General features: G+C 37.7%; 4 protein-coding genes across 4 annotated transcripts in view; all 4 read right to left on the reverse strand.

Annotated features, from left to right (window-relative positions):
• Nucleotides 1-14735, reverse strand: part of LOC134798041 (phospholipid-transporting ATPase ABCA3-like) — a 67654-nt gene extending 52919 nt beyond the window's left edge. The window contains exons 1-12 of the mRNA XM_063770370.1: nucleotides 14309-14735; nucleotides 12283-12415; nucleotides 9075-9178; nucleotides 6361-6481; nucleotides 5704-5789; nucleotides 5016-5174; nucleotides 4385-4607; nucleotides 3819-3983; nucleotides 2211-2389; nucleotides 1655-1795; nucleotides 1192-1309; nucleotides 590-744 (exon numbers count right to left, since the gene is read on the reverse strand). Of these exons, the coding sequence (XP_063626440.1) occupies nucleotides 590-744; nucleotides 1192-1309; nucleotides 1655-1795; nucleotides 2211-2389; nucleotides 3819-3983; nucleotides 4385-4607; nucleotides 5016-5174; nucleotides 5704-5789; nucleotides 6361-6481; nucleotides 9075-9178; nucleotides 12283-12415; nucleotides 14309-14470 (1746 nt within the window). The 5' untranslated portion in view covers nucleotides 14471-14735. The remainder of the gene's footprint in view (nucleotides 1-589; nucleotides 745-1191; nucleotides 1310-1654; nucleotides 1796-2210; nucleotides 2390-3818; nucleotides 3984-4384; nucleotides 4608-5015; nucleotides 5175-5703; nucleotides 5790-6360; nucleotides 6482-9074; nucleotides 9179-12282; nucleotides 12416-14308) is intronic.
• A 320-nt stretch (nucleotides 14736-15055) lies between these two features.
• On the reverse strand, nucleotides 15056-16144 carry LOC134797849 (uncharacterized). Its single transcript, XM_063770202.1, has one exon. It carries the CDS (start codon nucleotides 16038-16040, stop codon nucleotides 15084-15086), a length of 957 nt encoding a protein of 318 aa, XP_063626272.1. The 5' UTR covers nucleotides 16041-16144; the 3' UTR covers nucleotides 15056-15083.
• Nucleotides 16145-18823: 2679 nt separating this feature from the next.
• Nucleotides 18824-20333, reverse strand: LOC134798095 (uncharacterized). Its single transcript, XM_063770432.1, has one exon. The coding sequence runs from the start codon at nucleotides 20316-20318 to the stop codon at nucleotides 19158-19160; it is 1161 nt and encodes a 386-aa protein (XP_063626502.1). The 5' UTR covers nucleotides 20319-20333; the 3' UTR covers nucleotides 18824-19157.
• Nucleotides 20334-22326: 1993 nt separating this feature from the next.
• Nucleotides 22327-26630, reverse strand: part of LOC134798042 (phospholipid-transporting ATPase ABCA3-like) — a 32936-nt gene continuing 28632 nt past the window's right edge. Inside the window, exons 20-24 of the mRNA XM_063770371.1 lie at nucleotides 25304-25451; nucleotides 23868-24075; nucleotides 23446-23585; nucleotides 22956-23035; nucleotides 22327-22587 (exon numbers count right to left, since the gene is read on the reverse strand). Of these exons, the coding sequence (XP_063626441.1) occupies nucleotides 22393-22587; nucleotides 22956-23035; nucleotides 23446-23585; nucleotides 23868-24075; nucleotides 25304-25451 (771 nt within the window). The 3' untranslated portion in view covers nucleotides 22327-22392. The remainder of the gene's footprint in view (nucleotides 22588-22955; nucleotides 23036-23445; nucleotides 23586-23867; nucleotides 24076-25303; nucleotides 25452-26630) is intronic.

The raw sequence follows: 26630 nt of genomic DNA on the forward strand, positions 1-26630 counted from the left end.
AACAATTATGCACTTCATCTGTATATTATAAAAGAGTCTTGGAGTACTTGTAACTGAAATTGAGAAAAATATTAGAAACTAATCTTGAAAACTGGAACTGTCCGATTTTCCGAAGAAACGAAATACTACCTATTTAGTTTATTTTTAAAGATCTGCACTTATTTGAACTATCGATGCCGGATATATTTAGAGATTAAATGTACACGTTTTAGACTACACTATTTTTCGGACCCAGTATATTGGAGTACCCTGCCTCCCTGTACCCCCTAAATTTCTTGAGTCCACCATAAGTATGTATACATCGCAGTAACCGAAAAATAGTATTCTCTAAATTTAGTTTAAGCGCTTTAATTATGACGTGATTATGTATAGTGCGACTTAAAATAGTAGAAAATTAATAAAATGGAACAAAAGTGGAAGAAAAAATTTCCATACTAAATTGTTGCCATGTCATTTTACGTCAAAAATGTAACAGTTACGTAGGAAGTGCCGCCCTCAATAATTTTCTACTATTTCTTTTCGGACTATAGTCACGATTCGGCAAAAGTTTATTATTTTTTTTACTTCAAAAATCATGATTAAATCTTACCATAGCGAAGAACATGGCGTGTTCCAGCACCGTAAGATGTGGGAAGAAGATGTTCTCTTGTGGGCAGAGGCCGATCAGCTTGCGGACTTCCTTTGCTTGCTTGACTGTGTCCTTGCCTTCCACTAGTACGCGGCCGGACGATGCGGATATCAGACCTGAGGAACGGGGGTTAGACTCTTAACCTGTAGACTGATCTATTAATACAGGGATATTCCAGAAAAGTGTCGGATACGTGATGCTATTTTTAACACGTTTGATAACTTAGCCTTAAATCATGGATCTAGTATGTAACTGGATCTGGCATGAAAGGTGGAGGGAAGTGACTGAACAGGATAGTCTTATGTATCTTTCAGTAGGAGTAGCAGCGAAAGAGCTATTATTGTTTGTACTTGTCACAGTCTCACATTTTATTTGTTCCCCACCGTAAATTTAGTGTGGATTATGGTGGGCAACAAATAAATTCGACCAATCATAGTGTCGCATTGCTTATGTTTTGTCCCTCAAGGAGGCACGCGTATACCACTTCTATAGGACCCTACCTTCTATGCCTTAAATTGAGCATAAATAGAAAATTTTGGCATAAAATACTTAAAAATACAAACCGGTGATGATGTTGATAAGTGTGGTCTTGCCGGCGCCGTTGTGGCCGAGCAGCACGGTGATCTCGCCGCGATACACGGTCAAATCCACGCCACTCAACGCCGGGTCTTTGCCGAACGACTGAAACAATCCTGTGCATGAGTCGTTGACATCTCGACTGGTCAAAAAAGTGCCCTGTTTACTCTTGGACCATGCAAAAGCGTTTGATACTATGACGATCCCAAATCTACTTAATAAAATCGAATAATGAGGAATGAGTCTAGGTCTAATACTTAGTTGTTTATGTGGAAATATTTTTATGGAAAATGTATAATGTATCGATTGAAAATGTAGAACTGGGAAACTCTCTCCTTATTATGGTGTTCCACAAGGGAGCATCATGGGGCCAAACTATTTCCTTATTTATATGAATTATCTAAGTGCTAAAATGTATCATTATTAGACGATAGATGTTTATTTCCTTACCTTGTAGACATCGTTGACCTGTATGCCAACTGGGAGGCCAGCCGGGGCCTTCTCGAAGTAGCGCGGGTCGGCCTCACATGGGTCGAACTGGGTTTCTTCCGGCGCGGCCTCTACTTTTGGCTGCATGTACCAATAATCCTTCTGAGAAGAGTGAAATAGATGAGACAATCATTCGATTTTGTAAATTCCAATGTACATCTATCATAGTAAAACATTGATACTATTCGTTCGCTTCAGTTGGCCGTCGGCGACCATTGCATGATAACGTCACTACACTCACTACAAATAAGTTCGTACTTTATTTTTTAATGCTCACTGCTCATAATGCTTTTGTGGTTGTATTAAATGTAAGTAATAAAAGTAGTTGTAAAGTTGTGATAGCCGAGTGGATAAGGGGTCAAGAGGGGATGACGCAGGAAAGCGGGCCGGGATGTAACGGCCAACATGAAGCGAATAGGTAGTAGCTTGAATCTAACGGGATTTGCATATATTTTATACACTCATTGAATCTTTGCCCCAGATCTGAGCTGAGATATAGGCGAATAACTAGACTTACACAAAATGGGAAGTTCCAGGGTAACGCTTGCCCGTACTTCCCCGGCCGCACTCTGGAGAGATACCAGGCGATCATAGACAGCAGGATTATCTGCAGCACCATAAACAGATACAGTTCGGCGACGGCGGTCTGTTCGGCTGCGTTCCGCGTCCACATGTTTGTGATCGATATGCTACCACCTGTAACAATATACTATAAGTTAACCCTTATCTTGGCAAGGCTCAAAATATCTTAAATATAAACATTTTTTTAGTTTTTTGTCACCTTTTGAGCATACTAGACTATTAAAAAATAAGCGAAAAAATCCAGGATTTTCCAGTTTTGGAAAATCATATGTATCATATTTAATACAATTCCAATCCCACGATAAAATAGTTACCTACTATTTAGAAGAAAAATGTGGATTTTAATAAAAATAAAACATGTAATGCAACAGAAATTATAATTTATTGCTAATTAACGCAATCTAAAGCATCAGATGACTATTACACCTGTAAAAATAAATTATATCTACGAATACCTGATCACATGGGCGGAAAATTCGATTCCGTAAAGTTTCAAAAAAGTCATCAGCTATAAGTTCAGTATAAGATGAAAAGTAAACAAATAAATTAAAAGTCAAAAAAATATTTTTTTTTACGTTGGGGGCATTTTTTGCCATTCACATATTTTTCCGTGCTACGGGCTACGGCGTAGCAATAATGCTACAGCGTACGAATATACAGTTAAATAACATCTAGTACTTAAAAAAAATCAAAGTTCAATAACTAAATAATACCACAGTTAATATTAAATATTTAAAACATGTTTTGTAACCCCACAAATATAAAAAAATATAAAAAACGTGTAAAACTATTTTGACGACAACTTGGCAATGTATTAAATGTAATACAATCCTTTCGATATGTACATTTCTGAGTTCTTGGCAATGTATCAAATATAATACATAACAGTTTTTTGTAAGTTTCTGTGTATTAAATGATTTTAAATTCGAACGCATTGTAAATATTTATGCACTAACAGATAGTAAATGCATCAAAATGTAGATTATGGAAAAATATATACTAATCTAAGAAATAAATGCAAAACTTCCAGTGCGACTTGAAATCTGTTGTTTCCGTGGCACCATGTTGATAATTACTAATTAATTTACAATGACACTTGTGTCCATTATTTTTTTCTATAAGAAAGGAGGGTAGCTCGACATATTGATGGCAGAATTATTTTGTTAGGTAATAAAGTGAACCTGCTAGATTTTTTAAAGTTCCAGGTATCACGGGTGTTACAATGCAAAGATAAGGGTTAAACATCAACTCATCTTGCTGGTTGAACATTCATAATATACCAACATGCTTAGTTCATGGCCCATTTAAGAAAGTACCACAAAAATGTATGTGGTTGAATAATTAAAAAAATATGGTTTTGAGACTGATCCAGGAGAGCCATGGCAAGGAGTGACAAGAAAAAGTGGAGACACCCATATACTAACACGGTTTAAGTAAAATGTAATGTAATGTAAACGTTTATTGCAGACAAATAGTCCATATTATATACACAACAAATTACAAATAAAATACCTACCGAACGGACTAATAACTAATAGCTTACCGAACATTTCTCTAGAACCGAGTGCCCTCCAAAACCGGATGAATGGGTCATGTGGTAGTAAACAGCACAGGAGAGACAAGGCGCGACTCTTGAGCTTTTGGGTCAGCATGCTGGCGACTAGGAACGCGGTGTAAACTGACATGGTGATCAGTTCCAGGTATTGAGCTGAAGAAAAAAAAAACACAAGTTTTAGTAGGCCAGATTTTTATCCAGGACCATTTACGATTATCAGCAATGGGAGGTCAATGTAGCTAGTGTAATTAAGCTGTAAGTCACGCGTAATAGCAGTAACTAACGTTTAATTAGTTTAATTAAACCCCTTAGTCTCACGGATACGAAATTGCACACGCGGGTTAAGAGGTTTTTGACACTGTCTATGTCTGGGACTCAAGGAGTCCCTTGACTCAAAGGGATCTAAATTTAGCAGCCAAAACAATCTTGAAGTTTTAAATTGAGCAGGTAGCTAGTGTTCGGTTGTCTAGCTTGTAGAACAGGACTCTACCGCGTAGAGTCATATGTAGAGCTCTCTACATACTACCTATTTAGTTATATTCTTCAGTACTTACTCATGTTAAACACGTAAACTGTGACAAACGCCAGCGCCACTACAGTCAAGAAATGCAGTGCCATCGCAAGTGCTATATAGAACCCGCACGTAACAGGTATGAGGTCGTCAATCTTGTAGAATAAGGCGCCGCCCACTGCGTAGAGAAGGAGATGGGGTACTAGATCTAGGACGTGGGAGACGCCTAGCTCTTCCCAGGACACGCCTACCATTTTCACCAGCTCCTGCGAAAGAAACATTAGTTTAATATTGTTACAAAAACTTTCTTCTGCATTTTGGGGTGACATGGGAATATGCACCCAAAAACGCGCCATTTGATTATAATACTACAAAAATAAATTCGTTTGCTGACGCATCATCTGAACCTACAGAGTTAGGCTTACGCTGTGCGTTACGTTAATGACCTCTAGCTATCTTAAGATGCAGATATAATCTGATCTTGATACACTACGACATAAGGTCCAATCACGCGCATCTCGCTATTTTTCTCGTCGACGTCTTCCCGTGAGGAACACGAATGTGAGTGTGAGTGCGAACGGCAACAAGAATGCCGATAGCTGACTCACGGCCACCACGTTGCTATTGAAATCAGATCCTTATGACACTACAAATAACGTGCATTCGTAACTCACGTGCATCCCGCTGTTTTTCTCCTCGAAAAGCCTTCCCGTGAGGAACACGAATGTGAGCGTGAGCGCGAACGGCAACAAGAATGCCGATAGCTGGCTCACGGCCACCACGTTGGTGTTGAAGTGAGCGGCCGCAAAGGGAAATTCTTGGAGTTCCATGTTCTGTGAAGATAAAAAACGGATTAACGATGATTTATAGATACTTGGTAAATTAGGATCTTGATTGACTAAGGCCCACTTGCACCATCCCACTAACCCGGGGATAAGCGGTTAAATCGTTAACCTAGTGTTAAATTGTACTGGTAACCATGGCAACTCCAGGTTTAACCGGTTATCCCCGGGTTAGTGGAATGGTGCAAGTGGGCCTAAGTGTGAAATAAGAGTGACAAGTTAAAAAAGCAAGGAAAAAGTTTTTGTATATCCATCCAACTACCTTTAATTACTATTATGAATAATAAAAAAAACAGATTAATTGAATTTAGAATAGTTTTATCGAGACCCTGAGAACGAGACTATAATAAAAAAATATAGCGCAAGCTAAATACAATTACATAACATACCATACAATTACATATACATACATATACAGTCAAAGTTTTTGTTTAGATTCGTCATCAATGCCATCATACTATGAGGTAGTCAGTAACTCACCGAACATTTAGGTCAAAAAGGTGCCTTTAAAAAAACAAACCTGGTCTATATTGGCGCCGGTCAGAAGATGCAAATAGCTGGTGTCTATGGCCCACTGCAGGCGCATGAACTCCTCGTACTGTATACCTGCAAAAATTCAGTTTTAACCTCTTTGCCAGCCATAAAACGACCTTAAGGTTTCAAATTTAGAATTGAAATTTGATTGTCATTGCCCGATATCGCGTCGTGTGACTCAAAGGGTAAATTGTATTGAGTTGATGAAATTAAGGCATATCGGATGCGTTCACGTGCACCGTGCGCGTTGTAATGTAAAATACAGATCCTTATGAGAGACGGCACACCGCTTGCGTGACGTGTGCGTTAGCGCACGCGCACGTGCACGTCTACGCACACGCAGCCGGTCTGCTCTGGCCTTTAATGTCCTGTTCTTTGCTGGCTATCAATGCAGTAGACTGAGTTGTTGGCCTGCGAATAGCTTTAAATGAAAGGGTTGATGATGATGATGATCAGACATCGTAAATTTAATAGCATTATTGGGGCAGCGGAGTGGTGTTAAAGGAATAGGTATAGATAATTCCAACTGAAACGGTAAATTAAGGTTAATATTAACGTAAGTAACGCTAATTAATCATTAGGGTTGAACCACTCCGCTGCACCGAAAATGCTATAAAATTTACGATCTCTGATGATAACTTACCAAAGTACTCATGGTGGCCCATATCAAACGGGTCCTCAGGTTCGTACTGGTTAGTCCTGAAATTGTTCTTCATCCGAATGGTGTAGTTCAGTTTATTCGGCCACATTTCTGACTCCATATCCTGTAGGTAAGAGTTGTTGTGGTTATTATAGGCTTATGAATAAAATATTACTTCTCTACTTAAGTTTAGGCAGCATATGGGAAGCTGCGTCGAGTCTTCACGTCGTCAATCCCACAGAGTCTGAAGACAAAAGTCTTCAATCAGTGCGTCCTACCAGTGATGACATCGGCAAACGCAGCGTATGACGCCCTCAGACTATATGGAGCGATGACATTCGCAAGGCGGCTGGCAAGAGCTGGATCAGAGTTGCCGCAAATCGTGCTCAATGGCGTGCAATAGGAGAGGCCTATGTCCAGCAGCGGACGAGAGTAGGCTGATGTTGATGACTTAAGTTTAAATGTAATAAAATAAATGTGAAATTTTTACCCAAAAGTCCGGTGTTGATATCTTAATATTGTTCAAACATGAAGGGTACGCTGGGAGTTGTCATCTCAATACAATTTTGCGAGATTTGGCGTTTTTAGGTTATAAATTATATTATGGTTACAAATCCCAATAAGGCCTAGTTTCCCCTCTGGGTTGGAAGGTCAGATGGCAGTCGCTTTCGTAAAAACTAGTGCCTACGTCAAATCATGGGATTAGTTGTCAAGCGGACCCCAGGCTCCTATGTGAGCCGTGGCGCGAGGAAGAAGAAGGAGAAGAAATTATATTATGGAAATGACACCTATTTGAAAAATAATATAGAGAGACGATATCTAATAGAGTATTTATGGCATTATCACCTTATTGACAGACAAATAAGTTACCATTTGCTCGAAATCGTCATAAATATTATCTATCTAACCGAAAATGTACCTACATGTCCTCAAACACGGATTCAAGTCAAAGTCATCGACACTTAATAAGAAATAGCGATCATAAGGAAAATAAACCATGTACGCTTAACATTAAGATCCAGTTTTGATAAGAAACTATGTGGCGCTTACGCCCTTCTGATTCCAGCGTATACAACAATACCGCGTCGAAGTATTGTTCAGTTTTAAAACTATCAATTTCCTGTATGAGATTGTATAATTACATACGGTCGTACAAACCGCAGCACTCCTAACCTGTACATCGGTGGACCTTATTACAAAAGGGATACGGTCCACCGATGTACAGTTAAAAGTATGGGCGATGGTACCGTGTGTTTTATCAACGATATGATACTTTAAACAGATTTTGGATTTCGACTGAACAATTGATATGAAGAAGTATAATATATTGTAGTTTTTATTCTCATTTATTTATTTTTCTTCTTAGGCTAGGTCATTTATACTATGAATATAAAAGTAAAATACAGAAAACACATAAAAAATAAGTATAAACACATTATAAAAAACCTAACCTAGGGTGCCGCCAGCAGCGGGGCAAGGCCCAAGCTATCGGTGATCAGGGCCGCAGAGAGAGGAACCGGCGGACTATCCGCGCCGTGTCCAAGATCATATTGTAGTTTTTATTATTATTATGAGCCTATATCGTCCCACTGCTGGGCAAATGCCTCCCTCTATTTCTCCACGTATTCCTATCCCCTGAAGTTTCCTACCAGTCTCTGTCAAAGGCGTCAAGCTCGTCCCGCCATCTCCGACGAGACGTCTGCTGCGACGTCTTACAATCTGTGGGACCCAACGGGTAGCTGTTTTGGCCCACAGATCATCATACGGCATATTGTAGTAATGTTTTTTAAAGTACGACCCAGCCACAATGTAGTTATTACTCATAGGTGCATGATAGTGCAATGTGAGCACGCACTGTCATGCCATTTAGATATGTAAGACATTGTAGGAATGGATATGTATGGTGGTCTATCTCAGAAACATAACAGCGACCTTAGCTTTTAACCAGCGTATCATATCCCAAAAATGACTCACAATGACTACTAGTCAAATCAGTTTTTTTTTCGAACTGTCATATCGATTTGCTACTATGCTGGAATGTATATGAAACACTAGCATGTGACGCCACGATCCAATTACTACTCTTTATAGTTCTATACCTACATACAGGTTTGAAAATATAAATTTTGTCTAAAAATGACTGCTGTCTACGTTTCTCTATTAATCTCATGTACAGTCTCATGTGTAGTCGAACACCCTATAAAATTACCTACCATGCAATCGAACGACAGCTTGAAACTGAAAGTTTATTTCTATTTGATAGGCAAATAGGCTGTGATACGATTCAGTTCAGATAAAAATATGAAAACTTTGCTACCCCTCTGGTGTTACAGGTATCCATGGACGACATTGACATATATATCTAAGGACTGGCCTTACGGGCACTAAAAATGGTACTAGTTCAGCGGTGTCACTCACGAATTCCAGCCAATCGTGCAGTCTAACGCAACTAATTGCGACCAATAGCGCGCGTGATAAAAACTCATCAAGCAATCGCGCGCGTGATGCGAACTCATCAACCAATCGCGTTGTAGCGGTGTCACACCGCTGTACTGGCCCCTGTCATGCCTCATTATTCTTGCCCGTAAGGCCAGTCCCTAGATATCTTTGTCAATGATGGACGACGGTGATTGCTTGCCATAGGGCGATTCGTCTGATTGTTTGCCACCTATATCATAAAAAGTCGTGCTAGGAAAATGATGAATATGATGGTTTACCTCAAATATTATTATGGCGTCCTCTTGGCTCATATCCTTCGAGTATTCCAGTATCGATAGCGCCGACGCATTAGAGAACGGGAAGAAGCCATACTCTTTGCTACCTGTAGAAAAAAAACATTAAGTATATCATCTTTTTTACGGTTCCGTACCCAATGGATAAAAACGGGACCCTATTACTAAGACTCCACTGTTCGTCTGTCTGTCACCGGTCACAGTTGAAATTTTCACTAATGATGTATTTCTGTTACCACTATAACTAAAAATTCGGGCAAGTGCGAGTCGGACTCGCGCACAAAGGGTTCCGTACCATAAAAAAAAAAAAAAAAAAAAAAAAAAAAACGGTCACCCATCCAAGTACTGACCACTCCCGACGTTGCTTAACTTTGGTCAAAAATCACGTTTGTTGTATGGGAGCCCCATTTAAATCTTTATTTTATTCTGTTTTTAGTATTTGTTGTTATAGCGGCAACAGAAATACATCATCTGTGAAAATTTCAACTGTCTAGCTATCACGGTTCGTGAGATACAGCCTGGTGACAGACGGACGGACGGACGGACAGCGAAGTCTTAGTAATAGGGTCCCGTTTTACCCTTTGGGTACGGAACCCTAAAAATACTAAAAAAGTAGGGAGCCCTCGGTGGGTGAGTCCGACTCGCCATTATCCGGTTTTTTTTACTTGTTCTATGTAGAACCTCGATTGACCGAACTAGTTATGACAGAGACTAGTTCAGATAATCAGAAGTTTGTATACTCGAAATGTTCAACGAGTCCAGCAAAAACAACACCTTTATTATTACACGTACAAATTAATGTTAAATCTGAGTTGCGACGCCCATTGGCTGAATCATCTGCTAATTATTGTCCATAGTCAGAGTAGAAACGGAAAAAAGTCACCAAACGAAATCATTTGAAACAACTGACCTAAAAACGTTCAAGGTTGAATGTTTCGTACAGAGTAGATCTCGTCGATTTGTAAATAATCTATTGTTGTATAGCAATTTAGAGTTGTTTTTAGGATGCACACATATATTATTGACTTTGCGTAAAACGGGTTAATGGGTGGTTTAATGGGTATAATTGTGGACCCTTTACTAATGGAAAGGTCCTAACGCACATGAAGTATAAGGAAGGACCCTTCTCTGATGGAACGCCAAATGTTATCTTCCTGTAGCTTACGGTCCTAATGCATATCCAATCAAATTCAATATATCCAACCAATCTAATAAAACCATATAATTCAATTGAGACAAAGTTGCATTTGTGTCATGCTGTCCATATCCAATTGTTTCGTTAAATTTTTAAACAACACAATTATAATTACTCAGAAGCATTTTTACGGGCGACATCAATTACAAACAAAAAATATTTAAAAATATCAAAGGATCAATAAACATTTATTTTACTTTTTAAGACAGAGGGAATTTATTTCTCGCAATGATTTTGAACTTTATTTTCAAAGTTATAACTTGATAAGAATGATAAGTATTCAATTGCGTATTACCAAAAATAATTAAGTTTACTACTTTGCAAGAACTATAATTTTATAACGCGTAGGTAGCCAGTTGCTTTCCTTCCCACCTGATGTTAATAACCTTGTGAACTTTAAAATATTGATTTTATAGGCATATTCAAACTTCATTCGTAAATCAATATAGCTTGGCATTTAGATGGGTACTTTCACCAGTGTCACAACTTGTAGGTGTACTTTTGGTAACTAATGGTAATGTTAGTGATGTTTATTTTCTAGTTATTAATGTACGGCATTCCACAATGTAACTGTTATTAAATGACCACGAAACTTAAAGCGATTTAATTTTTAAACACTTTAGTAAATAGTTGAAATACCCAAATCGTATTATCATTATGTTCTCTTTTACAATCGCAGTAACAACATGTAGCTACTTATGGATAACATGTAGGTATTAATTATACATATACATATGTTGGCGAATATTGAGTTACACTAGCGCGTAAACTTGTAAAGAATTCGTCGTGATCGTGTTCCACGTTTTGTAGGATGTTTACAGTTAACTGCTCCAAGATTAGCACAAGTATTTTGTTTGTTACTTTGAGGAACAAACAAAATACATGTCTGAATACAAGCCTTACATACAATGCCTCTGATCAGGGCATTATAATTTGAAGGGTAAATGTTACAGGGAAAACATTTCCGAGCGTTTTCCAAAAAAAAAATGTACATTTCATTCATGTCTTCAAAATATTGACTTCTTGGGCTCATTTTAGTACATTGAAGCCTCATACATGAAAAAATGTGTCCCAAAAAATATTTTTCCAGTGTGTCACGTTCATACAAATAAAAAAAATATTCATACAAAAATGTGACGATATGGAAAGGAAAACTTGGGACACATTTTTTCATGTATAAGGCGTGAATGTACAAATGATTCTGAGTAAAATGAGCCCAAGAAGTCGATATTTTGAAGACATGGATGAAATGTACATTTTTTTTGGAAAACGCTCATCCATTATAATATTGTTTATCTTTCCGTTATTGTGTAGGCTGATTTTACACATGTAACATACATGAAAAAAAATTGGATACCAATTAGTGGCAGCTCGTCAAACATAAGATTCATAGCCGCTCGCATCCCTTATTTGAATATCCTTTTCTTCATGAGCTATATAAAAATTGTTTCACTGAAAAGTAGGTAAGCCAGTGGAAATCTAGTTCAATGGCCATTCTACCTTTGGTGCTAACTTTGTTGGCTGCTCTACCCCCTCTGAATTACACCCAGGTTTGGAACCACTGGTTTATGATAACTACAGTAACTATAGCAAAATCCTATCTACCCGGTCAGTGGGGAGACTGGGGAGACACTCCTGACTTCGGCCAAACTCGGCTCCGTTCGGCTCAGCATTGCTCTGAGCAATTATTAGGGTTGACACCACTTGCCGTCCTTTTGCGTGCACGACCACAGATAAGATAATCACTTGAATTTTGACAACCCTAAATAGCAAAAGGGATAGTGCCATACATTCAAAAGGGATAGCATGATTCGACCCTGAATCACTGTCAAACTTCAGGTTTGTACGAAGTGTCCTTTCTGTATGGTAGTACTATTAATTATTCTGTGACCCGGTGTAGGTAGGTGTGACAGAGAGCACAATATGTTCTATTGGCGTGCAGCTAGTGTTTGATTTTACTATAGTGATATAATATTGATGAAGAAAGTAAAAACTCACCCGGCAGATGATCCAGCCGTTTAAGTTTGAGTTTAGCGCCAACCTCATCCATGAGTCTGTTGGTGTGGTCCGTGTCCGGCGTGAACAGCACTCTTACTCGGTGCTGTCCATACTTCTCCAGACTGAATGGCTCCTAAAATTAGGCACAGTCATAATCCACATTCTAGTTAGATGGAAACCACTGTTTTACATTGGATAAAAATAATTAAATAAAAATGCAAGCTAATAAATACATAAGTTAGAATTAATGTATCCATTTAAAGTTAGCTGAAACTTAAATAAAGCATACATACTTTATTTGGGCCAGGCTGAAATTATTTATTTCTATAAATTTTCTATACCTAAAATGTGCTTAGGTATTTTGTGCCAGTTTATAAAATAAAATAATTATTTATTTCAGAAAATAAATTTCCATAATATACCTATTAGTGGCTTATTATTATATTTATTACTCTTAACCTATGTCAGTAACTATCTATGTATGTTATGTACTTTAACTATTATAAGCATGTAGGCTACTCCAGTACTTCCAGAAAGCGCCATCTATCCTTCATCTATCATTTATCTATCAGATGATTGGTCTAAATAGCCTGACATCATGCTGATAGATCGTTTGCAGCGCCGGGCTGTGCATGTCAATGTTACTATCCCCCATGATGAGAAGCTTGTGAAAGCCCAGAAGGACAAGTCCAGCAAGTACCTAGACTTGGCTCACAAGATTACCACAATATGGTATGTTCATATGTTGATTCAACAATCATTGTCCCGATAGTTGTGTCAGCAAATGGTCTCATAGCGAAGAGTCTCAACCAACACCTAGAGAAACTCGTTAGGTGTCTGGATAAAGAGTCAGATGCAGAAGGCCGTAATATTAGACAAACTCAAGGCTTGACACCTTAATAGTAGTAGTTTTATTGCTATGGTAACATACACTACTCATACTCACTACAAACACATACAAATATGAATAATGAGGTCAAAAATAATAGCCTTCTCTGTAGATAAGGAAATATTTCCTAACCACACAAAGTTATCAATACCATCGCCCCCACTGTTAATTGTACATCGGTGGACCTTATGCCTATAATAAGGTCCACCAATGTACAGTTAGGGTTGCTGTTTGTACACACGTTGATTATAAAGGGAATAAGAATTATTGTCAGGAAGTAATCAATATAACCATTAATTTATGCAGTGATTGGTGACCATTTGTTATTATAGTTCATTTTTTTTAGGATTAGAAAAAAAGGTAAACAATCTTGATGTGTCTTTTAATTGTAAAACACATTTTAAAAATAAGTCACAGCAAATATGTAACAATTATGAATCTAATATGATCATTTATTTTCTTCTGCTTTCATCAGTAATAGTTACTGATTTTTAAATAGCGTTTTTCTATTAAAAGACATGTCAAGATCGCTTACCTTCTTTCTAATGCCAAAAGAAACGGACTATAGGTCTAATGTCCCATTTTTTATCATTTTTAGCTGCATATACATAATTCAAATGCTAGATACAGGCCATCTTATCCTCCAAGTCAGCAAAAAACATTGTCATTTGTAGTTAAGTTTAATTGTAATCTTATGCAGTTTTCCTTGTTTACAACTGGCATTATAAATAAAATGAAATTATAAATAAATAAATCTTTAGGGACAATCTTACGCAGATCAACCTAGTCGAAGCAAAGTTTGTGCTATGGGTGGTGGTGATACTAGGTGATGATATACATACTTATATATAGATAAATAAATACTTATGATAAATTAATAACACCCATAACTCAGGAAAAAATATTTCTGTTAAACACACAAGTAAATGCCCTCACCAGGATTCAAACCCAGGATCTACTGTTTCTTGGGCAGGGTCGTTACCAACTAGGCTAGAAGCCCGTTAAAGATACATTTTGCTTGAAAATGGCAAATAAAAATAAATACGTGGACATATTAGAGGGCTGTTGACTGTCACAAATTCTCAGACATGAATAATGTAATAAAAATTTGTCAAGAGTAGGTAATAATAAACTTACCGTATAATGAACATTCTCATGTCTTCCGAGTAAACTTGGACCAGTAGTTAGGTGTATGAGCACAAAATATAATAACGGAGAGAAGTAGTCGAAAAATGTTCTAATATATCTCCGTTTTCTCATAAGGCTGTGCTTCCACAGCAATACCCAAACGGACCACATTATAACTGTATTGTACTATTTCACATTAAAAGATAGCGAACTCCTTAAAATGTTTATTGGAAATACAATGTTCTAATTAGTATAAACTTCTGCCATTTCCCACAACGTTACACAGACACCTAGACCGTAAGTATTTGAAACAAAATTGTATTACAAGTTACAGTGTTTGAAATAAACTATTCACATTTAATAACAATGGAGTGACTCATAATTCCTGTGAAAAATCGAACTGCGAGAAACAAACAATCTGGGACATGGAGTTTGATTGATTGACAATAGCATTTGACACTTGACATTGACAGATTTTTTTTTTTTTTTTTTTTAATTTATTATGAGCATTGGCAACTAGGCCATCAGCTCAAACACAAAACAAAAATAATTACAATGCATAGCTTATACCTAAAATCTAACTACTAATACACAATACAATATGATATGAATTTAAAAGTTACATTAGACATAAACATAAAACACAAAAATGCACAAAAATAATTACAATGCACAGCTTGTACCTAAAATCTAACAACTAATTACAAAATACAATGTGATAATATGAATCTAAAAGTTACATTAGACATAAACTTTATGGTTATTTCAATCACTTATAAAATATTTACAAACTGCCAATAGTGTGAAGAACAAATTCATAGATTACAGGATATAATTGTTTATATTTCAAAAGGCCCTGTACGGACTTTGGCAGAACTTGCAAACCTGTATCCATACACATGGCAACAAACAATAGCCTTTGTAAATTAAATGCAGGACAATGGAAAAAAATATGATTGAGATCACATACATTAAAATTACAATGAGCACAAACAGCAGAATCACTTAGCTCTAATCTAAAGAGATGTGCAGGAAAACGAGCATGACCAATACGCAATCTACACATAGTTGTAATAAATGCTCTTTCTACATATTTTCTTTGGTATTCAAACCACGACTTGGTGCTAGGTGTTGGGACTATTTCAGCTAGCCATTTCCCTTTGACTTCTTTGGATTTAGACCACGCGTTGTTCCACCGTCTAACCATAAGTTCTTTTACAAAAGGCACTAAATCAGACTGAGGTACTTTTAAATCACAAACTTGGATATTTTCTGTGGATTTGGCTAGCTTGTCTACAAGTTCGTTACCAAAAATTCCTGAATGTCCCGGAACCCAGCAAAATTCAACAGTAATATTTCTATATAATAAAGAACTTAAACAACTTCTTAACTTATAAATTAAGTAATTTACAGATGCACTCACACATTTATTTTTAAGTGCTTGTAAAGCGCTCATGGAATCAGATAGAATTAAAAACTTATTCTCAGTTATATAATTATCATGAATATGTTCTAAAGCGTAAATTATGCTTAATACTTCAGCTGAAAATATTGAAAAGTAACTACTACATTCGAAAACTTTTCCTATGTTCAAAAAAGAGTCGAAAAATGCAAAACTGGTCCTATCTTTAGTTTTAGAGCCGTCAGTATATAATTTAACAAAATCAGTCTTATCATCAAGATACTCCAAAAAGTCATATTTCGATTCAAATTTAACCAGTTCGACAACCACGTCTCGCATAATATCATTGTATTCATGTTCAAAACAGGGAAGCAAATTAGACCAATGCACTATATCTTGAAATTCAAAGTTTAAATAAGTTATAACATCTTTTATGGAAGAAGAATTGGGATACGGTATTAAATTATAATTTGGAATATTTACATTATTTAAGTATCTACAAGTAACTTCGTTATCACGACTAACTAACTTAAGGCCATACTTGTCAGTGATATAACATCTGCGTACAAATAAAGGAACAATGCCAGCCTCTATTTCCAAAGAATTAATTGGAGATGACATCATAGCTCCAGTAATAATTCGTAGCGCCCTATTTTGGAGAATATCTAGCTTCCTTAAAAGATGGGTATTCGCATCAGCAAAAAACATACAACCATAGTCGAAATGACTTCTAATTGTAGCAATATATATCGTTTTAAGGACCTTAGGGTCTGCTCCCCATTTTACTCCAGTTAACGACTTCAATATGTTTAAACCCAGTTCGGCTCTTTTAGAAATTGTATCAATATGAGTTTTCCAAGAAAGATCATAATCAAGAAATAGGCCAACGTATTTGACAAAAGACTGAGCAGGAATAACGTTAGAATTGTATAAAACTTGAGGATAATGTAAGCCATTTTGAGAAAAAAGAATTACAGAACTTTTGGAAACATTAACCTCGAGTTTTAGGGACTTAGTTAATATGCTATGAATATTACGCAGACAACTGTTCATAATAGATTCACCAATTTTTATTTCTTTACAATTTACATATAAAACCAAATCATCAGCGTAAAATAAGTGCTTAACAGAAGACGAAATTTGTTTCATGAAACAAACCAAACTTAGAATGAATATAAGAGGAGATAATACAGAACCTTGAGGAGTACCCTTTGTAGAAACTTTAGAACCAATTAACGTAGATCTAACTTTAAGACTTAAATAACGATTGTTAAGAAAATTGAATAACCAACGTAAAATATGACCAGGAAACCCTAATAAAGATAAACTTTTAACAAGGTATGAGTGATCTATGTTATCAAACGCCCCTTTAATGTCTAAAAAAACCGCCAAAGTATATTGATTAGAACGAAAACTATTCTTAATATCTCCAATCAAGCAACTTAAGTTATCTATTGTGCTTTTACCTTTCCGAAAACCATATTGAGTACTTGGAATGACTTTGCTATTTTCTGTAAACCACTCAAGCCTATTTTTTAACATGGTTTCAAAAACTTTCGCAAAGCAAGATGTTAAGGAAATAGGCCTATATGACTCAACACAATTTGAATCCTTATAGGGTTTTAATATCGGAACGACATGTTGCGTTTTCCACGTTGGGGGAATACAATTACTTTGCCACAAATCATTAAATATTTTACACAGTATTTCCTTGGCATGAAGAGGTAAGTTTTTAATTACTTTGTAAGAAATTAAATCAGGACCAGGTGAAGTGTCTTTTTTATTATCTAATGCAGCTAAAAACTCACTAATAGAAAATGGTTTGACCATCCATCGAGCTTCCGGACAGCCACGACTCTCAAAGTACTCATTAAGGTCACAATTTGATATATGATTATTGTCGGAAGCAATTTTGTCTAAAAACGATGTCGCATTGTCAGGATTTTGAAAAAAATTAGGAGATGAAGAAACAGAATTAAGTTTTGCATGTTTAAATCTACGTATATAATCCCAAATAATTTTACTCGATGTCATGCGATTAAATGAGGAACAAAGATTCAACCAACTCATGCGTTTAATTTCAAATAATGTTCTTTTCTTTAAAGCATCTAGTTTTTTGTATATAATGTAATTCTCCATAGAAGGATATTGTTTGTAAGATCTTAAGGCAATTTTAGCTTGTAAAACTACACGGTCACATTCATCATTCCACCACGGGGTAGCTTTTAAGCATTTATTTTTATGATGGTAACATTTTTTTGTAAATGTCATTAATTATGTCATGTAAAATACTCAAATACTTTGTATAGTCAGGGGTGCGAAACTCCTGACTTCGGTCAAACTCGGCTCCGCTCGGCTCAGCATTGCTCCGAGCAATTATTAGGGTTGGCACCACTTGACTTCCTTTTGCGTGCACGACCACAGATAAGATAATCACTTGATTTTTGACAACCCTAAATAGCCGAAAGGGATAGTGCCATATATTAGAAAAGGACAGCATGATTCGACCCTGAACCGCTGTCAAACTTCGTTTTTGTAGGAAGTTTCCTTTCTGTACGGTAGTACTATTAATTATTCTGTGGTATAGTTTACTAGAGGGTTATCAACAAATTGAATAACTTCAAATTTATCATCACATAACTTGTTAAACTTAGACCAGTCTATTTTTTTAAAATTTACCTTGGCTAGCGAATTATCATCTTGTTGAAGATTAACAGCTGGACCCTTATATAAGTTATTAGAATAACATGTAGGAGTGGGCGAGTCAAAAACCACACTAATGAGCAAAGGGAAGTGATTACTACTAAGAAGGTCATCAAGAACAGATACTGAACAACTAGAACTAAGAGTTCGGGATGCGAATACCAAATCCAGAACATTACCTTGTTGGCCAAACGGAGCGAAAGTGGTGATAGTGCCATCATTTAAACATACTAAGTCAGAATTCTCCACATAAGCATGAAGAGCTTTACCCCTTCCATCATTGACTCTTGAACTCCAAGATGAGTGATGTGCGTTGAAGTCACCTATTATCAGACGATTATTACTTACAAATTTTGAACATGAATCTTTCAATGAATCTATAGTAAACTTACCATTAGGAGGTGGAGGAGCATATACACATAACAAATCTAGAGAAAAATTATGAATGTTAATATTTATTAATATATTTTGAAAATGGTACTGTGATAAAGTGTTGACAATACTGAACTTGTATTTGGAACGAATTGCAATTGCAACACCACCATGGGGATGGTTAGAGTCTCTTCTAATTACAGTAAACCCAGGCAATTTAATAATTTTGCTAGGGGTCAGCCAAGTTTCATTAAATAGTATGATGTCAACACTCTCATCACAGCCCTGCAAAAAATTTATAAGTTGACCCAGTTTTGGAAATAAACTTCTGGAGTTCCAATGAAGTATTTTTAATTGTTTGATACCCAACCTGTCCATAATTTAAGTAGTAAAACTTGTTACCAGCAGCTCTTTTATAGTTTGGGAGGAGATTGCCAAAGGACCGGAGGTGGAGGAGGAAGTATTTTTGACATCTTTTCTTTTCATCAATTCTATTATTGTTTTTGTGATTGCATTCATGACAATATCTGAGTTAATAATTTCAGCGATCACAGCTCGTCCGTGAGGTGTTTTTGCTGGTGATTTTGAAATCTTACTGTTTAGATTATTACTGCTATTAGGTGTTACAGCTACTGCAGCTGCAGTTGCATAAGAGAATTTTCCATTTATCTTGTTCTTAATTTGTGCATTTTTTTCTGCCTTAACTGGACAGGTATAAGAAACTGCCGAATGGGGTCCACTACAGTTTGAGCACTTGAAGTCAGATGGTGTGGTACATTCCTTGTAAAAATGTCCCGCCGAACAAATGGAACATACTTGAGTGCTTTTGCAAGCTCCGCTGCCATGTCCAAACTTATAACACTTGAAGCACTGAAGCAGGGGTCTGATATATTCCTGTACTGGCATCCAGATATGATCGTAGATTACATGGTCGGGTCTAGACGAGGCCATAAATGTAACCAGGACGGTTGGGAGTGGTTTGTATTGCCCATTGTCCTGTTTTTTGGTAAAGCGCTTTACACCAAGAATCATACAACTCGCTTTCAAGTCCTCGAGCAATGTCTCTTCACTTAGATCCACAGGAGCACGAATAATTCCTTGGCACTCTATGCTGTCATATGGGATTGTTGCCTTCCAAGTATTTGCTTGTAGTACTGGTTTGTTTAGCAAAAATGCATTTGCATCCTTGGCACATCCGAAATAAACTTTGACAAAAAAGTTACCCGCCGCCTTTACATATTGCACCCCAGTAATCTCTTTTAATATTCCATTGACTTTGAGGATGTCCATGGGGACTTTATGAGTCAGATCATTAGAAGCAGATTGTAGCAGTACGGGGTACTCCTTTTTAGTCAAATCTTCATATATAGGGTTGTGGTCTCTGAAGAGACCGCGACGACTTTGTATGTATGTCATTTTTTGCTTACATGATGTGACTTCTGTATCGGAAACATCTTTATTTCTCCTTTTTGTTGTAGTTTTGGCGGTGTCTGTCTCCATGGGGGAGGGGCCGCCGCCCGCACCCCCGCGTCCTGGGCTCATTCAATGAATATAATCACAAATTCAATTACCAGCAATTATTTATAGTTAATAACGAAAAATATCTTGGTTTTATCAATAAAAAAGGACTTTAAACACTATAATTGAAATATTTTCAAAAAATCCGCCTTGTCTTTTCGGTTTCCCGCCCTTTTTTTTTTCATTTTTTTTTTCACATTGACAGATCACGGTAACCATAGACTAGAGTTTTTTTTTAAACTCTTGCCATGCGTGGCACAAACGAGCAAAAACATGAGTTATAATACATGAGTAATGGATGTATGAATCGCATTTTATAAAAGGTGTAAATTATGTAAACCATGTGTATTCTAAATGTTACAAGCATTTTATGCGGCCTTAGCGGATAACGCAATTTAATTATATTGTCTGAAAAAGATGTGTATGGTAACATTTTTCTTGTAGGAATTCCCGTTTCATTAAGGCGTTTAGTACACTGCATCCACACTGCATCTGGGGGCCGATTTTTGAATTTCGACCGCTCGATTTCGTGTATTTCGTTCAATAATATCTCCAGTACCCGGCATTTAAAATTTACTAATAGAATTGAAAACGAGTGATCAATACCACTCGATTCCCAATTTCTATCGCTCGTATTTCAAAAAATAGCATTTCGCTGTTTTCCACCGATTTTCGAGTGACGAAATCGAACGCTCGAAATTCAAAAATCGGCCCCCTGATTCGCACCTCGGAGAGGACCCAAAAAGAATTTACATAGTGCATAAGTAGATTCTTACTAAACGCGGTTACACCTTTAGGCATGTAAAAATGTGAGAATCGTTTTAAGCGTTTAACACGTCATGTTACTTAATGTAAGTAAGCATCCTAAAAAGTAGCCTACTAAGAGTAAGAGAAGTCCGACTGCACTAACTAGGAACAAAGAGTACTAGGAACTATTAATGACTGAATTAAAGGCGTATCCAGACTAGTCAATTTTTCGCCATTCTGATTAAATTGCCCGATCGAATCAGGACGTGCGGACGCAAACGCCAATTTGGCTCGCCGAATTCAACCGTCGATAATGACCGATATAACAGATAATAAAATGAGGTGCGGACGCAAGAATACCGATTTGTTAGGCCAGTATTTTCGTTCTGGGGCATTTTTTCAATTTAGAGGGGTAATATCACCATAACACTAAAGTTGGAGATTGACGCCAATTTCATTTCTGATCAAATCGACCGATTTGACAATTTGACAATTCAGATTGGGACAGTGAAAGTGCTTGCTGTTGCGGAGTGAGACGGTCATATAAGTAAGGTATTACAATAAAAAGGTACAGTCAGCATCAAATCAATAGTGGCGGCCAAAGTAACCAAATATATTGGTACATAGGTATCCTTATTTGGCCACTTTGGCCAACATGAACAATTTGAATATATTTATTTCAAAAACTATGTACTTTGATTCGTTTATTCTCTGACATAATATTAGTTATATCATACTTATCAACACTACGCATAACAACCGTTATTGCCATTATAAAAACAATTTGAACTTGTAAGAGCGCAGAGGGCCTACATGGAAAATCGAAATTTCGTTATTTGCCTCTTCTTAATCTGATAGAGGCAGAATAACCAAACTTCGACGTTCGATGTAGGCCCTCAGTCCTCTATCACCACCAGAAAGAAACAGCCCCAACAAACTGCAGTTAGAACATCAGCTTGCTTGATACATTTTAGACAGTGGGCGGGGATTGCTGGGCCTCTTTAGCCTCTCTAGCCAGCATGAGGAACACCTTCTCAAGTGTGGTGTCCATGACCGTGTAGTCCTCCAGCCAGCTTGCTTGTGATATGTTTTAGACAGTGGGTGGGGATTGCTGGGCCTCTTTAGCCTCTCTAGCCAGCGCGAGGAACATCTCCTCAAGCGTGGTGTCCATGGCCGTGATGGCCGTGTAGTCCTCCAGCCAGCTTGCTTGGGTTGTGACGTGTGATACGTTTTAGACAGAGGGTGGAGGTTGATTGGCCTCTTTAGCCTCTCTGGCCAGCATGAGGAATACCTCCTCAAGCGTGGTGTCAATGATCGTGTAGTCCTCCAGCCAGCTTGCTTGTAATACGTTTTAGACAGAGGGTGGAGGTGGAGGTTGATTGGCCTCTTTAGCCTCTCTAGCCAGTATGAGGAACACCTCCTCAAGCGTGGTGTCCGAGACAGTGTAGTCTTCCACTAATTCCGGGAACTCTGCTCGCTGCTCCTCTAATAGAGTGAACAGCGTGCTGTAGCCGACCGAGGTTTTTACGTGGTAGCTCAGCATGTTCTGAAACATGAACAAACTTGTCAATATAAATAACCATATTCTATATGTGACATGGTGAATGATCAGTATTCCGTATGACAGTTCCTGCAAATAACTTTTGGGTGGACAAAAATAATTGAAGAAATAGTAATATCAACTTACTATCTAATTATACGTCTAGTGAAGTTAATAACCGTTGTGCTCATTTAATAACACTGCGCTCTGTGTAGCCCCAGTAGGCACCCCATCAAAGATTAAAGCTAGTGGAAGGGAATTAGAGTCTTATATCCCAACTATAGGTAAGATGATTATATAGAGTTGATTGTATACAAAATCGACTCGGCAATTAATGCAATATCCAGTGTAAGCTTTCTATCTATAAAACTAACCCGGTGTTGGTCTTTGAGCTCGCAGTCGAAGTGGCTATTCAGCCGTTCCTTAAACTCGTTCAGCAGGACATCATCATTAACTGTCAAATACAAATATGATCAAAAAATGTTATACATCATCTGCCACTTTTAAATTTTTGCTTATTGACCTAAATAACAAACACTATATCCTGAAATAGATACAAGTGCGATTAAATTAAATATAATGGAACTAAAAAAAATCCATACTAAATAATTGTCAAAAATGTGACAGTTACGTAGGAAGTGGGGCCCTCAATAATTTTCTACAATTTCTTGTCGGACTATAATACGGAAGCAAAAGTTATCAAGGCCTCTAGTGCCAGTAGTGCCAAGGCTTTTATGTATCTATATCTCATTCCAGTTTATTCTATGGACTGAAAAGATCGGATAGGTACATAAACGACATCAGTTACTCTTGATCGTAAGTAAGTACTTTGTAATAAGTAATTTTTTATGCGATGTCCCTCACCCTTCTCGGTGGCCAGTTTGAAGACAACGGTGTAGCCTTGAGCATGTTGTATCTTGAGCGCGGCGGCCGAGCCCAGCGCGCGCAACTCGCCGCCCGACATGATGGCGATGCGGTGGCACAGTGTCTCCATCTCGTCCAGACTGCCGGTAGAAAAAAACTGATTCGGGAGAAAGCAAATTCAATAGACGGGGCAGCGTTTCACTATGGTTGTCTGAAATGTGTCCGTTTATGCTCATGTCATGAGCAGGAATCTGATATTCTTGTTGCGTGGCGCATACCTGCAGAGAAGTACCGAACGTTCACGATTGGGTCGGGGGCAGTTCAATATTGGAACCATGAGATGGTTTTGGTCTACCGCGGAAGAGCACAATTTTGATCGAGCGTTTGTTTAAACAGCGAGACCCATTTCGTGTAGTAGGTACCTGTGTGAGGCGATAATGATAGATTTCTGTCTCCTGATGCTCATGAGCGCCTGGTCCATGTGATGGCGCGCGACCGGGTCCACGCCGGCTGTGGGCTCGTCAAGAATGGCGGTTTTCGCAGGCTGACAGAATGCCGCCGCCGCCGTCAGGCGCCGCGCCATGCCGCCGCTGTACGATGACACGGGTTTGTCCGCGTGCTGAAGCAGGTCTGTGGAAAGGTACAAACTAGGAAATATCCTCGTTTTCTTCAAAAATCCAGAACGAGAAATCAAGTTTTCAAATACCTAGGGGGTATTACTGCAATGTGCTGCTGTCAGAACGCAGCACGGGCCCATATTGTAAACCATCTTATACATACAATTTTAATTTTCGTGTTTCTCGGTAGGCCCTCAAATAGTGCTAGTGGCGCTCCCCCTACGCAGAGTGTTGCGTAATATTCCCTATTCTTTTAGGCTAAGAACACACTGCGGTTTTAGTCTTGCAAGTGCGTGCACTTATGAAGCATGCCGTATACGTTACACATTTTGCGGTTCTAAAACCGCAAGAAATTAATCGCAGTCACTGCGCAGTCCTGCGGTGCGTTCTAAGCGTTAATAAGTTTAAACACTGATCAATACTTGCGCTTCGGACGATACTCTGGCAAACCCACTAGAAAACACACCAGTAGAAAAAGGGGCGAAATTCAAATATTCTACTGGAGGATAACCCTTGGAGCCTACATTTTTTAAATTTGCCGCCTTTTTCTACTTTTATGTGGCCCGCCGTGTGATCATGGTACTTATAGATACATATAACCTTGCCATTTGTAAATAAAATAAAATAAGCAAATTCATCTTGCGGCCCCGGGCTACAAGGCAAAAGCTCTTTCTCCTCGTCTTTGTAGCCCTCATAAAAGAATGGCGGCATTAAAAGTAGAGATGCCACGAATATTCGGCAACTATTCGGTATTCGGCCTATTCGGCCACTTTGCCGAATATTCGGTATTTGGCCGAATGTTGCCTACTATTCGGCCGTATACCGAATATCTATTGCACCTACCTAAAAAGAAAAATTACACAAAAAAATAGCCCAAAACTAGGTATATTTAATATTTAAAAAGTATTCTTGGAAAGTAGCTAAATACGATGGCGCGTTATTGACCATTTGTTGATTACAAAATATTTTAAATACATATTTATGATATGGGTCTGATTTGATTGACTCTAACCTAACTACATTCATTAATTCTGTTCAACATTAAAATATAAATCTTAGCAAACGTTGTGCTTTGTTGGTGAACAGTTTTCATAATAATTGTGACTCAAAATGTTCGCATGTCATGCCGAATATTTGGTCGCCGAATATTTGGTATTCGGCCGAGAGAGGCGCCGAATATTCGGTATTCGGTATTCGGCCAAATTCACTATTCGTGGCATCTCTAATTAAAAGGTACAAACCGACTTCTTTGATCCAGGAAGTTGCCAGGGCAGCCGCATCGGGAGCTTTCAGACCACGTAGTTTCAGCAGCAGGGTCAGGTTCTGACGACCCGTCAGGAAGCCATCTACCCCGTCGAATTGCGGGCAGTAACTTAACGTGGGCATGTACTGATGATCAAAGTTGAAGATTAAGGGCGTTATTCATAAACGCGTTACTGGCCTGAATTAACTATATCGTTTGTCTTTTCTGTCATTTTGACTTACACGTGTCCAGACGGGGACAATTTTTCGCCAATCTGATTAAATTGTCCGATCAAATCAGGCCGTGTGGACGCAAACGCCTCTTTAGCTCGCCGAATTCAACCGCCGATTATGACCGATATTATCGATAAAATGGGGTGCGGACTGCGGACTCAAGAATACCAATTTGTGACGCTAGATTTCGCGCTTGGGGGCATTTTTTTAATTTAGAGCGCTCAAATATCAGCATATATTTAAAATTGGTGAAAGTGGCCTAATTGGCGTTTGCGTCCGCATAGGGTTGCAAATAGAAAAAAAACCAAATGTTTTTTTTTTCAAATTTATGAAAAAAAAACATGAAAAAAAACCTGGTACCATGGTTTTTTTCGCCAATCTGATTAAATTGTCCGGCTTTTTTTCAGATGAACAAAAATATGCCACAATAACGGTTTTTCGTGATTTATATATATAAGTAACTTAAAACTAAGTAATTTTTGGGGAATCCCTGAATTCCCCGATGCGGCGACGAGAGGCGTTGGTGTTGCCAACAGTAAATTGCGATAACTACCACTACAGATTTCATTTATGTTGTTATTAATCAAAGTTGTTAAATTAAATTGGTTTAATGGTTAACATAAAGTTTAAAACAAGTAAAACAACCGTATAAAAGTATTAACTGCCTTGCAAATTTTGAGTTTTCATACTTTTGAAAAAAAAAACGTACTCCAAAAAAAAAAACGGTTATTTTCACGGTTTTTTTTTCAAGTCAGAAAAAAAAACCGTTTTTTTACAACCCTACGTCCGCACCACCTGATTTGATCAGACAATTTAATCAGATTGGCGAAAAATTGTTCCCGTCTGGACAGGCCTTTATGTGTTTGTTAGAAAGGGATAAAACATAATTTAACTAAATCAGGCCCGTAAAGCTTTATGAATAAAGGGGTAACAATTTAGCTACCAAAAAACTTACAGCGCTGTACAGCAACATCTACAGATCGATTCACAAGAACTGTACTGGCACGAATGGAACGAACGATTTGAATTAAAACATGCATGTGTGTATCACATTAAATTAACCAATAAAATGGTAGCTCTGACTGTATACCG

This window comes from Cydia splendana, chromosome 16 (genome assembly GCF_910591565.1).
Source record: "Cydia splendana chromosome 16, ilCydSple1.2, whole genome shotgun sequence".
NCBI classification, from domain to species: Eukaryota; Metazoa; Arthropoda; class Insecta; order Lepidoptera; family Tortricidae; genus Cydia; species Cydia splendana.

Bases quoted from the DNA above. Each gene is read 5' to 3' on its own strand.
- LOC134797849 (XM_063770202.1), bottom strand. From the start codon at position 16,040: ATGCGAGACGTGGTTGTCGAACTGGTTAAATTTGAATCGAAATATGAC.
- LOC134798095 (XM_063770432.1), bottom strand. From the start codon at position 20,318: ATGAGCCCAGGACGCGGGGGTGCGGGCGGCGGCCCCTCCCCCATGGAG.